The sequence below is a fragment of the Pseudopipra pipra genome, chromosome 2 (assembly GCF_036250125.1).
Source record: "Pseudopipra pipra isolate bDixPip1 chromosome 2, bDixPip1.hap1, whole genome shotgun sequence".
NCBI lineage: Eukaryota > Metazoa > Chordata > Aves > Passeriformes > Pipridae > Pseudopipra > Pseudopipra pipra.
In genome coordinates, this window is record NC_087550.1 from 114,439,775 (window position 1) to 114,455,542 (window position 15,768).

General features: G+C 47.7%; 1 protein-coding gene across 3 annotated transcripts in view; it reads right to left on the reverse strand.

Annotated features, from left to right (window-relative positions):
• The window catches only part of PDE9A (phosphodiesterase 9A), a 50,725-nt gene that overhangs the window by 25,241 nt on the left and 9,716 nt on the right, over positions 1-15,768 (reverse strand). Inside the window, exons 2-6 of one of the 3 annotated variants that reach the window (XM_064647009.1) lie at positions 11,692-11,762; positions 10,019-10,096; positions 9,125-9,168; positions 1,498-1,552; positions 583-653 (exon numbers count right to left, since the gene is read on the reverse strand). In XM_064647009.1, coding sequence (XP_064503079.1) covers positions 583-653; positions 1,498-1,552; positions 9,125-9,168; positions 10,019-10,096; positions 11,692-11,762 — 319 coding nt within the window. Of the gene's footprint in view, positions 1-582; positions 654-1,497; positions 1,553-3,151; positions 4,694-9,124; positions 9,169-10,018; positions 10,097-11,691; positions 11,763-15,768 lie in introns of those variants that run through there. The other 2 variants (XM_064647010.1, XM_064647011.1) reach the window with 2 other exon arrangements.

Consider the following 15,768-nt stretch of genomic DNA (forward strand, 5'->3'; position numbering starts at 1 on the left):
TGACCAAGTGAATTTAGCTTGGTTGTCGCACGGTAACAATGTGGTCATGTTATGGTGCAAGTATCCGACTGACAGGGAAGGAGGGCAGTGGTGTTACCCCCTGGAATTGCAGACCAATTGCCCCAGTGAGCGCTTTTAGGGACCAAGAAGTGTGTGTGTAGAGGGATGGAGGGTCACTGCTGGGTGCAGGGAGGTGACAGGAAGCCGGGTCAGGGGGGACATGGGAGGACAGACCAGGGGGCTGGGATGTGGAAGATGGGGAGGTGGGCAATGGAGACCTTCTGCCACAGGGACATGGGAACACGTGGCCCTGGGCCCAGACATCAGCAGAGGGCTCAGGAGCCCCTCAAAGGGGAGGCTGGGAGGTGATCTGGACACTGGACACTAGCCATCCCACCCTGTCCTCACCGTGCCACCACAGGCTCCCACCATCCCCACGCCTCATCCCACGCTGGCCTGCGGACTTTTGGGCTCAATTGGGCCAAATTATGAGGGATTAGGAAAACAGAGGGGGCTGTGATTATAGCAGGGGTGATTCTGAGGCACCGGTTCCCACTGCAATAGGAATAAAGGGACACTCACATTCAACCTTTTTCTCCAGCATTGCCAAGTGATTAGCTACTTCCGTTTTCAGCTCATTGATTTTAAAAACCCTGAAAAGAAAACCCTCATGTATTAATGTTATACATTTAGTGCTGCACCTACCCTAGGTACTAAAGGACTTCTGCTAGAAATGCCTATATTTTTTCAGAGGATGGGTCTTCCCAACCACGGCTGCTGCAAGGAACAGCAAATTTTCCATGGAAATGCTAACATTTGGGCAGAAAATACACCCGGGTTCAATTTGCAGAAAAATTAACAGCCAATGATCTTTTTATGGCCCTGGGAATGTACTGTGGCTCTGCAACACTTCATCACCCCCTCTCTCAGCAGTGAGTTGCCATTGTAACCCCCCAGGGAAGCAAAGTTAAATTGATAATGCTTCGTCTAACAGCAGCGTCTTGGTGTCTGCACGCTCTGAAGCCCTCCTCCTCTCCTCCTTTTGAGTTACACTGGTGATTTGCTGAGCTGTGGTGGGATTGATCTGTCTTATTGAAACCAGCTGGAATGAAATAAGCAGCTGTACAGATGTTGAGAAATCCTCTCGGAGGAGAGACATTTTTGGGTGATAAAGGGGAAAACTAAACAAATCAGATTATTCGACTGTTCAATGAATGAGCATTTCTTTTGCTTCCTAAGAGGGATGGAGCACAAGAAGAGTATTTATATTTCCTACTTCATCTCCTTTTCAGATCAAAGATAATCACCAAAATCACTTTTGGTTTAAGCTACTGTATTGCTGTCGGCAGGAAACAACACGTGTCCCAGACCTAAATTTGGCAGACAGAGTGGGATTTGAAAGAGGTCTTAAATGCCCCTCTGCCTCCTGTGAAAATTTCACTTCAGGCTGATAAAAGAAATAGCATTTTAAATTAATAATGATGTTCAACTTCTTACCTCGAGAACTGCTCTGCAATCTGTCCCAATAAATTCTGGAACAATTCTTCTTTCTCTGAAAAAAAACAGAGGGAGGCATAACAGAAAAACAGAGGAGAAAGGATGCCCTCAGCTCCCCTGCAATGTGGTGTCCCCAGACTTCCAGCTCTGGTGGTGAGGCATTTTGCCAAAACAATTGCTCTGGTCGTTTGAACAGTGACAGGGTTTGGGAATGACTCCTTATCTCACCTGCAGATTACAGTCAAGGGTTCTGGGTCCCTGAGAGTTGTTTTTCTTTAAGGCAGCACTCTTTGGATAGGAGACACCTTTCACATTTCTTGGGGGGAACACCCAGAATCGCTGTCCAGAAAGGTCTGGCTCACAATTACTGCCCCTACACCATCAGCACACTTTGACAGAGTGCCCACTAACAACGCTACAGTTCATGAACACAAAAAAAAAATATCCAGATTGCCTTTTAGTTTTACTCTGGGACATTATTTTGGCGCAAATTCACAAGGATCAGGCTGCTATGCATTAACTTCAGACAAACATGAGATGACAAAGTGACTGTCCTTTAAGAAGGAAGTCCACCCTTCCTGGTTTGTGGGATGGACACAGCAGGGTACAAGCTTCTCAACCCCTTTCCCTTGAGAACTGGGGAAAGAGCTGCCACAGGGATCCTGTCAGGATCTCATTGCTTCCTGAGCTACTGCAGCAGTGGCCACACTGGGAATGCTTGTGCCAGAAGCTCCCCACCTCCCACTGCCAAATCCAGCTCTCAGGCTCTTCAGCTGGCTCAGGGGAAGCCCCAACCTCTCCCCAAGACAATCACAGGACTGCAATCACTAACACAGGGAAAATCAAACAAGCCCTTAAAACAGGACTCTAGATTTCAAGGGACAGTACACTTTAGGAAGGAAGATGTAAGACAGTGATGTTTTCCCACCTTTCAGTGTGTCCACACTGTGTTCACACGGACGGGGGGGAAGCATAAATCACCTTTGCTGAACTGTGAGCTGCTCTTTTGGGATTGCTCCCTCTTTCCCCCACCAGCTAACGCAAACTGCACTGTGCTGCAGCCATTCCTGTTCCTGCACTGGGGCTGTACTCTTAGTTTCTCGTGCCCAAGGAGAGGAAATGCTGAATGCACTAATATACAGCTCGCAGATTACAGAACACCCATTTATACCACACTTAGAAATACCCTGATGGCATTTCTGCAGATACTTCATGCCCTTCCCCGAGGGAACACGACGCCTCACAAGCGCAATCACCCAGGCAAAACACATCAGACAGAAATACAGCCCAGCATTTACAATGTATTTCTAAATAATAGCTCTTGTACCTGTTGAAAGGATTTGCAATTCTGCAGGTATTAGAGATGTCAGAAACACTTGTCAAGAGCATTCATACTGCTGGTCAAAACAATTTGGCTGTTACCCCTGTGTCTCTAAACTGGAGCAAGCAATCTGTGCTCTGCAAGTCTCAGATCTAATTCCCTCTTTTTTTTTTTTTTTCTTTTGCTATGATCCAGCTCCCAGTGGAGTGGCTAGCAGAGCAAAGGAAGAGATTAGTTCTCTTCACAGAGACCCATTTTTCAGTTTTCCCACAAAACCCAAGCGCTAAAACAAAGCAAATGCCATGTCCTATTTAAGGCAGGAGGAAAACTTACCGTGTGCTGCACCTGGGATGGCACCCGAGTCAGACAGTGGAAATAAGCGGAGAAACCCGTGTCCTCTCACTCCAATGCTGCTCAGCCCTCTGACAGTGGCTGTAGCGTGCCAGAGACTGACAAGTTCCCTATAAACACCATTCCAGTAAAAAAAAAAAACCCAACAATCTTACTTTCACTCCCTCCCCCTGTCAAAACTCACTTGGAGTACTAGGAAATTCTCATCCAGGGAACAGTCAGCTGCAATCTGATGTTTATGGATGTAATAAAAGACTTTCAAAATGAAGATGTATGTTTTTATAACCCTAGGGTGCAGTAAAGATATATGACTAAGAGTGGCAGTTCGTCTCATCTTAAAGAGACAAAGATCCATTTCTCTGCCCTGTTCCTTTCTGAGGGGGAGACCTCTAGTAACCCCTGTTTCTGAAGGAAATGAGACGTTGTTCCAAGATCGTGTAGTCTCACTTGTCCCCTCCTTTTTGAACAGGAGGGTTAGGTGTGCTTTTACGCTCTTTATTACCCTCTGTCTTCTTTTTTTTATACGTCTGGGCAGGGCTGATAGCCCAGGTGCACACAAATACCTTTTCCCTCAGCTTCTTCATTTCTTTTGCTGTGATTCCCTCTGTGAAAACGAAATCCTACTGCATGTAGCTATGGTACCTTGCCCAGGGTTTCCTGCTGCAGCACCCCAAAACCCAACAGCAACTCTCTTCTCACCTCACTCCCCCCACAGCAGCACCGTGAACGTGCAGCATTTGCAAACACAGGCACTCATCAAGTCAGATTTCTGCACGACACACAGGGTGTTTTACACCTGACAAAAGAAAATCAGAACCCACCCCTCCAGAAGATGCTGCAATCGTGTAATTCTGGGCAGGGGATGGCTGGCTCAGGCTTCCCCGGGCTTCCCATGGCTCATTCCCGTGCTCGCTGCGGACACAGGGACTTCGGCTCCTTGCCCGTTGGCCTCTGCCAATCTCAGCAGGGAGCTTGGCTGGGACATCACAGAGGAAGGAGCCATTTTGCCTTGTCTCCAGCAGGTCAGGGAAGAAAGCAGGTGTGGGGCAATATGGCAGGAGCATTTTTTCCTGTGACTCCCACCGTGGCCAGATTGGAGGGCTGGCAGAGAGCGCACACCTTCCCTGCCGGGCGGGGACCAGGGACAGGCTGAGGCAGCTCAGGTTACCCTGCACTGACACAGATGGTTTATTACCCACTGCCAAGTGCCCTCTGCTTCGCACCGCCCTGCTCAGCAATAACTCTTTCTCTACTCTCTTACCAGCTGGGATCAAGGCCAGGGAGCCACCTCCATCCTCCCGCTCTCCCTGTCTCCCCTTGCCATCCTGCCAGCCCCAACAGGCTGCAGGCAGGGACTGCATGGGGTTTGGGGAGGTGGCTTGGTTTCCCTCCATCTTTTCTGCTGTGGCCAAGAAAGGCTGGGAGGGCATGGGCATCTCCCTCTTCCTGCCAGCACCAGGCTGGTGAATTCATAGAATCATAGAATCAGTGGGGTTGGAAGGGATCTCTGAGACCATCAAGTCCAACCCTTGATCCACTACCACTGTAGTGCCAGACCATGGCACTAAGTGCCACATCCAGTCTCATCTTAAAAACCTCCAGGGACAGGGAATCCACCACTTCCCTGGGCAGCCCATTCCAATGCCTGATTACCCTCTCTGTAAAGAATTTCTTCCTAATGTCTAATCTAAACCTTCCCTGGCAAAGCTTAAGACCATGCACTCTTGTCTTACTGATAGTTGCCTGGGAGAAGAGATCAATCCCCACCTGTCTACAACCTCCTGTCAGGGAGTTGTAGAGAGTGATGAGGTCTCCCCTGAGCCTCCTCTTCTCCAGGCTGAACAACCCTGGTTCCCTCAGCCTCTCCTCACAGAACTTGTGCTCAAGTCCCTTCACCAGCCCTTGTTGCTCTTCTCTGGACCTGCCACATTTCTCAGAAATGATTCTTCCTCTGACTTGGGCTTCTGTCTGAATTTCACTTTTCATGGTTTGTTTGGATCTAGGAGATCAGGGTAATTAAAAAAACCACAGGTGGACAGAAGCCTCAGGAAGGGGTGTGGGCTTCAAGCCCACGTCCGTGAATCACATCATATGGAGTACTGAATTCACTTGGCAGCCCAGGTTAATTTGGGTTCCTGCACACAATTTCCCAATCAGGTGAGTAATCCTGAAGCAGCTGGCCTCGTCCCAATGCAGGCATCCATGTGGGGGATGCATGCAAGGAGCAGCAGACAGGAGGAGGATTTTGGTCTCACAGTCTCTGCCTCTTTGGTCTTGCCTGAGCTGCAAGTGTGAATAAGCCTCCAAAAGGAGAACAGAGATGTTCCAGAATAAGAAGATTTAGACACAGTGACAAGCTTCTGTCTCTTCACCAGCAGCAATCTGCACAAGATCTTGTGTATTTAATCATTCAGGGGGGAAAAGCAGCCCCTGCAGATCTCTGGTGCAGTCACTGGTGGGCTCAGTAGTGGTGGGCAAGGCAGGGTTGGCACCAGTTCAGACCAGGGCCCTCTAGCAGGCAGCTACACACGTCTTGGTTGTGCTGTTTCTCCCACTGCAAGCCAATATTCCTGGGGAGAGACTCTCTGTGCAGGTCCTAGAGAGCACATAAGCTGAAAAGTCAAATAACTGAGCAGTAAGTGGAGTGGGAGGTGAAGGCTCTGCCTATGGCCTCAGGCTGGTGATGTGGCTCTGATACATGGCCAGGATCCTGTCACTGGGCTGCTGAGCATGGAGGGGCAGGTGGGGAGCCCTTCCCACATGCTGGCCTCCACCCCAGTCAGGCACTGCTCTCTTGGGTTTGCTCACCCATTTCCCCAGGGATGGGGGGATGCTTGTTTTGAAGGATCCACCAGAATAAGCTGGAGACAGAGGTGCAGAGAGAACTTGGGATAACTCGGCACATCTTGTGCTCTTTCAGGTCACATCCCTGGTGAGATCTTTAATGACTTGTTCAGTCGCCCGAGTGCTTTGCTGCCCTAACTTTGGAGCAGTAGGAAAGTCCCTGTGCAGGTTTTCCTGCAACAGATCAGACTCACTTGATCTTCCACGATAGCTCCTTTCTCTGCACTATCAGAAACATGACAGAGTCCAGTTTTATTCCTCAAGAGCGTACTGCTAGTAGGATTTGTTCGTTTAATCGTCATCTCCATCAGTATTGCAGAGTGCCTGAATCCTGCTAATTGGAGTGACAACACAGCCATTTGTTTGTGAGTTTTGAGCCAGTTCCACCACGAGGACACAGACCAGAGCCCTTCTGCTGTCAGGAGGAAGAGGATGCCAGCTCAATGGGCTTGGGAGTTTTAACACCTCAGAGAGAAGGAAGGGTTTGGGACTGGGGGGTTGATGCTCTGCTTGGACAGCCATGTGCCTTCTGGTCCAGGGCCACAAGAGGAGGGACAACATGGGATGCAACAGTCCCACAGGCTCAGCAGCTCAACCTTTGCCTTTGCCTTGCAGACAGCTGACCCCTGATACAACCACTGCATCCAACCCTCACTGGAATAATAATTTTTTTATTTCCAACAGTCTCCCATGACTGTGGCCAGGAAATGAAGAACAGTTTCTTAGCAGGACTCTGGTGGATATCTCCTCTGCTGGATAAAAACCACTGCTTATATTTTCCTCCTGAAGGATCATATTTTCCAGTCCCACCTTTTACAGTCTTTGTTCTGTTGAAGTGTGTGTCATTCTTCTCCAGCTGCCTGGGAGACTGATGAAAAGAGGTGCATTGCCTCCCACCGCTGTGAAAATTGGGGTGACCCCCTTTTTGGCATGTATTTGGATGAGTTGCTTTGGGAAGCAGAATCACACAGCCAGAGTTGTTTAAGAAGTAAAGACTAGAACAGAGCTGGGTTTTTTTATTCTTCCTACTCTCAGCAAAATGTCAGGAATGCTTAAGATTAATGACAACCCATGTGAAAGAGAAACAGATACCAAGGAACATTAGTTCCATCACACTCAGTTCAACTTTCGCCCCCTTTCCACAGCAGACTCTGTCTTATGCTTTGGCAACCTGTGGCCAGAATTTTTCTTGCCCTTTTCAGCTTAGATCTTTGGAAATCCTTGTTTTATAAAATGCAGGGAGGGAAGAGAGATCTCGCTGACACAGTGAGCTATGTTCTGCACAAAGCAGAGCCATGTGCTGTCAGCTGGGGATGAAGAATGGGGGCCTTGGGAGAGTGAGAAAAGTTATACACAGTCTTATAAAAATATACGGTTAGCTTCGTGTTTGGGGAATAAAAAAAAAAAGGTAGATTTTCTAGAAAGCCCTTCAATCAGCTTCCCAGCTGGTATGACACAGTGGCATTCCCTGGTAGAGCCATGCTGGCCCCATTTGCTGGTCTTTGTCTTGGGGGAAATGGCTACGGGTTACCCACACCAGCTGGCACACAGGGTGTGCACATGCTCCACCCCACCTTTTCTGATCTGATAATGCAGACACTGCACTCCTGGACCAGAAGAGTGATGCTGTTCCAGCAGTTTGTCACAAGGAAATAGCTCAGGAGACACCTTCTTTTCCCTTGGCAGCCACGTGTGTCCCTTGGCTTTGACTACCTCCTTCTGGCAGGAGCAGCAATCACTGACGGGGGACCTGCTCATGGCTTGTTACAAATCTTACTGTGGTTAAGCTCTTCCCTGTTTCATAGCCCCTTTTTTCTTTTTGCTCTCTATTTGCCTTTGTCCTCTGCATGCACAGGCTCCCTGCTGTTGCCTCCCTGTCTCCCCCACATCCTCCTACACTGCCTTGCTCTGCCCTTTTCCCTACAGATGTTTCTGCCACAGTGGATGCCTCATGGAGTGGCTTTGGTTCCCTGTGCCTCCCCATCTAAAAGAAGACAGTGCTGTGAGGCGTTTTCTTACATAATACAGGAGCCTAAGCAAGAACAAGAGGTGGGACTTGCAGTGAGAGTAAGGAGGATGATGAGGTGGGACCAGCAAAACTGCATCACTCCTGTCCCAACAGACTCACCCGTTCCTGCAACCTGCTTTTTCCAGTCCCAGGCTTTCTGTCTCACTCTTGGTCTTTCAGTGCACTCTGTGTTTCCAAGATAATCTTAACCTCTTGCCCTTTGTCTCTCCTATCTTCCCATTTTAGTGCTCCAAACAGTGTCCCCAGCTGACATCTCCTATCCTCCTGCAGTCTCTGCCTCAGCAGCTATTCCCTGTAGCTCCACAGTGCACAGGCTCAGGCTCCTGCTCAGGCTGCATTGATGTGAGTGACAGAAGATACTGCATCTGCACAGATGAGCAAAACCACGAGCCAGATGCTCGACAGGAATTGCCCCAAGCAAATGTTCTGCTCCAGTGTCTGAGAGCTACAGGGCTGAGCATGACACTGGCAGGCAAAGAGGAATGGTAAAAGCACCATTTCAGTCCTGCCTGTGGAGTACAACAGTGCTGTGGCTGAGGAATGTGTTCCAGATGTGTTCTTTCACCCAGGCCTTCTTTAATCTTGTCAGGTGTGTTTAAATATTTATCACAGTTAGAGCTACCATGCCCACAGCAGAAATTATGTTCTCTCCTCACCCATTTGGAAATAACATGGGGCTCAAATGTTGTGCTCAGCTTTCCAGCAGAGCTTTGCTGAGAGATGAATAAGTTTCACAAAACACTGCAGGACAGGCTTTCACATATTGCCTGTGTTGCCTAAAAAACCCCCACTGCTCTGTGCAAGACTTTTCCAAGGGCATCAGGAGCGCTGAGTCAGACCAGGACGAGGCATGGGGAAAGTCCCCTGGACCTCAGCCATTCACCTCACCCTCAAATTCTTTGAAATCTAGGGACATTTTTAAAGCTTCCCTCCAGAACACTGTGATCAAACAACCTTTATTCTGCTGTAGCCACAACCATGACAACATCACCTTTCTTTCTTCCATCACAGCCACATAATTTCCACATACAAATGTTCACGAATTCAGCGGTGGTAAATTAAGTACAAAAGGGTTGTTTTACCTGAGAGCTGCTCAGTGCCAACAGGTATCACTTTGTATGGAGACCTGGAAGAGTCAGAGAGGGTTGATGTTAGCAACACTCAAAATACAATTTGTATTTTGGGCATTTTTCTGGACACACGACCCTCTGATTTACTAGAGACAGAGGGAACCTTATTGTGCTGTATGGCCATGCAACAAACATGGCAAAAATGCCTCCTCTTTGGCAAGCCTTGACATCTTGTGGACTGAGATGGTGAGAAAATTTGGTAGGTCAGAAGGGAGCTCCAGTGGTGGGGATCATCTTTTTGCTCTGTCTTCACACATTGTCCTGCGATGCAGCTCCCTCCCAGTTGCTGGGGCTCCACCACAGGGTGTCAGTGAGAGTAATGGCAGTGATAAACAATAATGAAATAAGTAATGAAGGAGTAACTGCCAGCAGACAGTGTGAAACTCAGAGTGCCAGGCTGGACAAGCAACAGGAAACCAAAGAGAAAAAAGAGAAAGGGATCTGGAGACGGGAAGGGCCAAAACCAGCATGGGAGAGACCTAAACTCATCAAAGACTTGGACTTCACTTTTCAAGGAGCCTCCTGGTTGCGTCCTAGCAGAGCAATAAGGAGTGGGGGAACAAAGGAGCTCAGAGCCTTGACAGCAAACAGGGAGGGATGGCAACAGATGTTCGACATTAATTACTTGAAAGCGGTATTTTATCCTCAAATACTCCTGCTTTAAAAACAAGTAAAACCCTTCAAAACCAGCAGGAGTTGGGGTTATAGGCCAGCACACATTTCTTTCTGTCATCCCCCTTCCTCCAGGGAGTTGCTCACTTCCCACTGCACACAAAAGGCAGGCGACCACCCCCCTTCCCTTGGGCTTGGCCCTGGTTTTGTAGAGCAGGTGGCAGCAGGATTTACCTCTCTGTGTTTGCAGGCATGGTCGGATCGATGGACACCATGCAGTTGTCCGCCGTCAAAAGGGAGATGGTTGTGTTCCTGAAAAGCGTGTTCCAAAGAGGATTATTTGACCTAGAAATGCCTGATGGAATCCTCTCCCTGGCCTGGAATTGTCTGGGACCTGTGTTACCTCAGTGCAGAAAGGGTCAAAGCACAGGACAGGGCAGGCTTGATGCTTCAACCACTTCAATTACCAGAAGTGTTTCTGGTAAAATGTAAAGCATGATCATCTTTGATCTCAGAGCAGACTTCTCTCCCTGCTAACTCATTTATTCAGTTGACTCATTGACTAATCATTTCTGTGAAAAAGCTGAGTTTTCTGATACATTGACTCAGCAGCTCTGTATTGACTCATATTGTACAAATGACTATTGGTGCTATGAATGTCTTCAAATTATTTAGTTACTCTTTTACCAAAACAAACAAAACAAATGTGTTGTTGAATATGGGGTCTTGTTTGTTGTTTTTTTTCAGTACTGTGCTAAGTGTGATCTCATAGACTCAGATGTAAACCTTGCAGGTTTACTTTGGCTTCAGGAGCCTGATTGAAAATGCACAGTCCTTTGGAAACCTTCTAGTGAAAATAAAATGACAAAAATCCAGTGAACACCCTGATCATGAATAACTAAAACTGCTAAACAAAGATTCCTGGGTGATGGAGTGGAAATATTTGACATGATAGGCAAATGAGAGTTATTAACCTCTTTAATGTCAAATGGGAGGAAACAGTCAGAATAATCAGCAAAGGGCATTAATTCTGTTCAGCAACTTATGCAAATTCTGAGTCAATACAGACAATTTTATCTTTAAATCCTCAGAGATGGAGTCATGCAATAAACCCATGATTCTCGAGGTGACTAGGGGGCTTCCCTACTCCTGTTCCACTGCCCTGGACAGGTGGTGCAGAAAGGAATGGATATTACACTGTGCCACCCTCCACCACTGACACACAACCACACATGATCCTGGATCCCTCTCAACGCAGAGGTCTCAGCTGGATGCTGCTCTCTAGGCTGGAGGTAAGAGAAACAAACCCTACAGGAGGGAGGGATACATGGACAACATAAATTAGGAAATACTTGCCCTGGGCAATGGATATGGGGATATTTATGTTCAGTAAAATGGTTCTGCTGGGGTACTTTGCCTTTGACTACCCCATACCTGTGATTAGATAGTACTACATCTAAATAGAAAGCTTGTCACCTAGTGGCAATGATTCTCGTTGGCCCCAAATTTTGCCCTAAAAAATGGGCTCTAAACATATGGCTGCATTTCACTCAATATGGGCAAAAATGTAGTGCTGAGGTATAACTGGCAGAGGTGTACACAGCCTGTGTGTACTCAGGGCTGGGCTTCTGCACTTGGTTTTATTATTTTAGATTTAGATCTCCTCTGTTCTACTCTGTTCCACTCTGTTCCTCAGGCACAGCCAGCACTGAAGTGGCTCAATGCCCTGTCAGAGCTTCCACACTCTTCCAGCTCTGGATTGTCCCAGTTTCTTCTTGCAGTAGATTGGAAAGAGAGAGAAGCCTGAATAGCAGCTAAATAAATCATTTGGGGCCTATCTTTAAATCGTTCCCAGAAGTAAAGAAACAGAAGTGAAATGAATGTCACAAATGAAAAGTCAGACCCACCTTGGTAACCCTGTTGCAATGCAGAAGAGGTCCATGATATCTTTGGAGTTGCAGTATTTACTAAAGATCACCTTCCAAACGGGACAGCAGCAGGGGGAAAAAGGAAGATGAAGAGAAAGGACGATTAGTTCCCAGTGAGATATGAACTCTATTCAGGCGTGAACTTGGCTAATTTTAAGGCACATTCTGTAATTTCAATTATCTGATTTGGCCTGTGAGCTGGAATATTTCTCTATTCCTGCTTAATACCTGTGTCTATTTTGATAAAGCAAGCAAAGCCCTGGCGACCTAATTGCTGTTCAGAAGTAGAGCAATAATGAACTATTGAATGAATAATGAGTAGTGAACTGAGAGCAAAAGGTTTCTGATAGTGCAGTACTGCTGCAGGGTGATAATAACTGTAAATTTTAGGATGTAAGAGCCCAGATTTAGGAATAAAAGAGTCCAGATTCGGGGAGGGCCTTGGATGTTAAAAAAGGGCACTGCTTTGGACTATACCAGCATATGCTAGCTGTAAACTGAGCAGTGGGTTTTTCCCCCCAGCCCGTGCCAAGTTTCCTGCTGACTGTTGGGTTTTGTTGCTCCTGCTGCTAGGTCAGAGCTCAGACCTGGAATTACAAAATTTGCCACTCTTACCTTCCCACCTCCCCAAACACCTTTTCATAGCCTCACCCTTCCACACACACCAGGCAGCCCCTATGCAGAAAAGACTGTTTGAGCAGTGCATCTAAGGAGTACAACATCCCCCTGATTCCACTGAGACACGGCCTTCAGTGACCCATTCCAATGCTACCATTTTTCCCAAGATTCCTGTGTCCATCAGGACATCTGGGTGATGGCCCTCCCTGTTTGAGAAATTCTTCTGTACCTGGGGTGCAGAAAGCACCTTAATAATACCATTGTAGTACTTTTCATTGGCCTCACTACACCCATGTGCAATATTTCAGCTCTGTAACCTGAAGTTTATTTATGTTAAATGACTTGCCCAGTACCTTATCATGGCTAAGTGGCAGGCCAGAAATGGAACCCAGGAGTCCTAATTTGATTTCTCTTTGGATTCAGAGACAGCATAGTACCTCTGAAAGAAAACTCTCAAAAACTCAACAGCAGCACTCCCTGCATGAGGAGTCTCCTGTTCCAATAAATACATGGTTATAGGATGTCTGAGCTCCACTGACTGAGGTCCCTGAGGTTGCTTTCACTCCAAACTCATGTGCCCCCTGTGGGTACACATTGCACTATCAAATCTTTCAGTGCTCTAAACCAAAAGTCTTGTTCCTGGTGGAAATATTGGGGGAAAAGTAGCCATCAGAAAGTACCAGCAGTGGAAAAAGCAAGTGTGGGTGGAATAAAAAGAAACTGCAGACATAAGAAAATAGGATTGAGTTCGAATGCTTCTGCCAGTGTTGGGTCTCTTCTCTCAGAGAAAACTCACTGTGTGAGTGACTATGATGGAGGCTTTGAACTTGCTGTGGAAATGAAGTGCCTCATTGCAGCTGGGTCCAGCCCACCTTCCTAGAGCCAGGAACAGCAGAGAGCAGTGGGGATGGTTTGTCTGGGGGCTGCTGGAGTTAATGGGATTGCTGCAGGGGCTTGCAGTGGGGCAGCAGTGGTGTGGGGAGGGGCAGCTTCCCTCTCACATCCCACAAGAAGAAAGAGTGACACAGTTCAGGGATCTGGAACTGTTCAGGGTTCAGGATGCAGCAGCTCAAAGGGACCTGTGGAGGCCTAATGGCAAAACTCAGAGCAAAAAAAGTGGTATTTTGCAGATGAGATCTGAGGCACAGGGAGATCAAGGTCAAAAATCTCCTCTCCTTGCAGGTGCCTTGCTGGAAATGTGATTTTCCACTCTCCAGAACCACCCGTAGTATCCCATATTCTCATGGTTTCTATTGCCAGCCAACACAGATAGGAGGGATGTGCATGCCCACAGATCAGCCTCTAGGCTGGTGACCCAGAAAAGGAGGGATGTGTCACCTGAGATGACTGCTGGGAGGAGGAGGCAGGGTCTGCAGGAAGGGGGACTGCCTGCAGTGGGGGGCTGTGGCCGCTCTTCCTGGATTGGGCAGGCTCTGTAAATTCAGGATCATGCTGGAAAAATAACATGTCACCATCTAATTAAAGACTCTCCCGAAAGGTGTAGGTGCCAGGAGGTAATTAAGCCTGCAGCCTCACTCCAGCAGCCTTGGCCTTCGAGTGCTTTAATTCCTAAATTGTAGGAATGTGCCTTGTCTGAGGTGCCTTTCGGACACCAGGGGAAATCCCTCACCTGGAGGGGTCACACGGTGAGGATCAGACCTCTGCCACTGGCAGTGGGAAAGCCATGGGGGAGTCCACAGGATGCTCTGCCAGTGAGGGGCTGCTAATGCCTGCTCAGAGCTTGGGACATCACAAGCCTGAAGTACTGGGAGAGCTGGGACAACATGGCAGGATTTGGCCAGGCTGGTTAGTCCTGGAAATGCACTGACACTTCAGCAAAGCTTCAGCCCTCAGTTTTCACTGGTGTGAGGAGCCCTCCTACTCTTGAGTAAAGCACCAGGGGTTTTGTGGTAGAGAAGAGGATGATAGAGGTCACTTCCAGGGGCTTCTGTGACCCACCTTCCCTGTTTTCTGACCCAGATGAGATTACTCCAGGCAGAATCTCTATGAAACATGAAGGCACTTGATTGCTGAGATAGGCAGTAACTGCTGCTGGGGAAATGGGTGTGTTTTAAAAGTCTGTGTTACCCAGTGATTGACCCTTGGTTATTAAACTACAGCAGCAATCAAAGCAATAAAACATTGCCAATCAAGCTCAGATAGGGCTGAAATCCAGCTCTAGCAGAACACAGCATCCTGCCAGCCTGATAGCTGCTAAAACTGGCTGACAGAATATTGGAGAGAACAACAACTGGTACATGCAGTAACTAAGCAGATGATGGTAATTGCAGCTGAACAGAAGGTAAAGGCTTGTGATGTGGCAGGAGTGCTATTTCAGGTATTGAGGTTCCTTATCCTGAAAATCAATTATTATTGACCAGGACAGACAAGAGAAGATGAAACATTAAAGGTAAGAAAGCTGGCCTGACCTGATGCATAGAAAGCAGTAGGAGCTTTCAGTGCACCGAGGATGAATTTTGATGTTTCCTTTTACTCCATGTAGTAGTGAAAGAGTGGGAAGCAAAACAAAGACTGAGATATTAGATCATGAGCTATCTCCGTACATGATTTTTAGCTTTCCATACTTGACACTTTTACTGAAGTTTGCTACAAATGGATTTGTGAATCACCCACTGCACTTTGATACCCATCTCGGGATGGTTGTCCTCAGCTGGCTGGTTTTTTAATCAAAAAGCTCATGCTATTTAAAATTTTCTTCCATTGCAGCCTGCTGAGCTTTTCTGGTCATCTCCCTTCTGTTCTAAAACACAGCAGCCAGCCTCAGATGTTTCCCAGCAATATGCAATTGTCCCTGTTATTGTCCGCAGGCTCGCGTTCCCAACAAAGTCAATGCCAGTTGTGCTGATGGAGTACAATTGGGACGTATTTTAGAGAGATGGGAGGGCAGTACCGTGTACTATTGATGGCTCCAGCACAGTATAGGAATCCTATTTGCCTGGAGTCCATTATCATTGCAGGCACATCAGCAGCACCAAGGCAACACAGGGACACTTGGCCACATTTCAGCCGTCTGGGACACGTGGTTTGTCCCGTGACCTGCAGATGGCTGACCTGCAGCTTTGAGGACAGGCAGCCCTGTTGGCACAAGCTGCTGAGGAGAGCATCTCACCCAGTCCTGTGAAGATGTCCTTGGTCTGGCAGGTGTCCTAAAGCCATTCCTGTTCAGGCTGGGTCTCTGTGATGACATGTTTCTCTCTGTGGGTCTGATCCAGACCCACAGTCAGCACTGAGGAACTTCATCTGCCTTCAGATCTGTGTCAGCTGTCTCTGACCCATAGTCATGGTCTTGCTTAGAACCCTGCTCCTATGCTGGGTGAGAAGTCACTGCTGAAATGTGTCTCACAGCATCTCATTCCCTGCAGTAGTGCCTGGTGCTGGAAGGTATCCCTGCTTAGGACAGGACTGAGACCTTGCTAT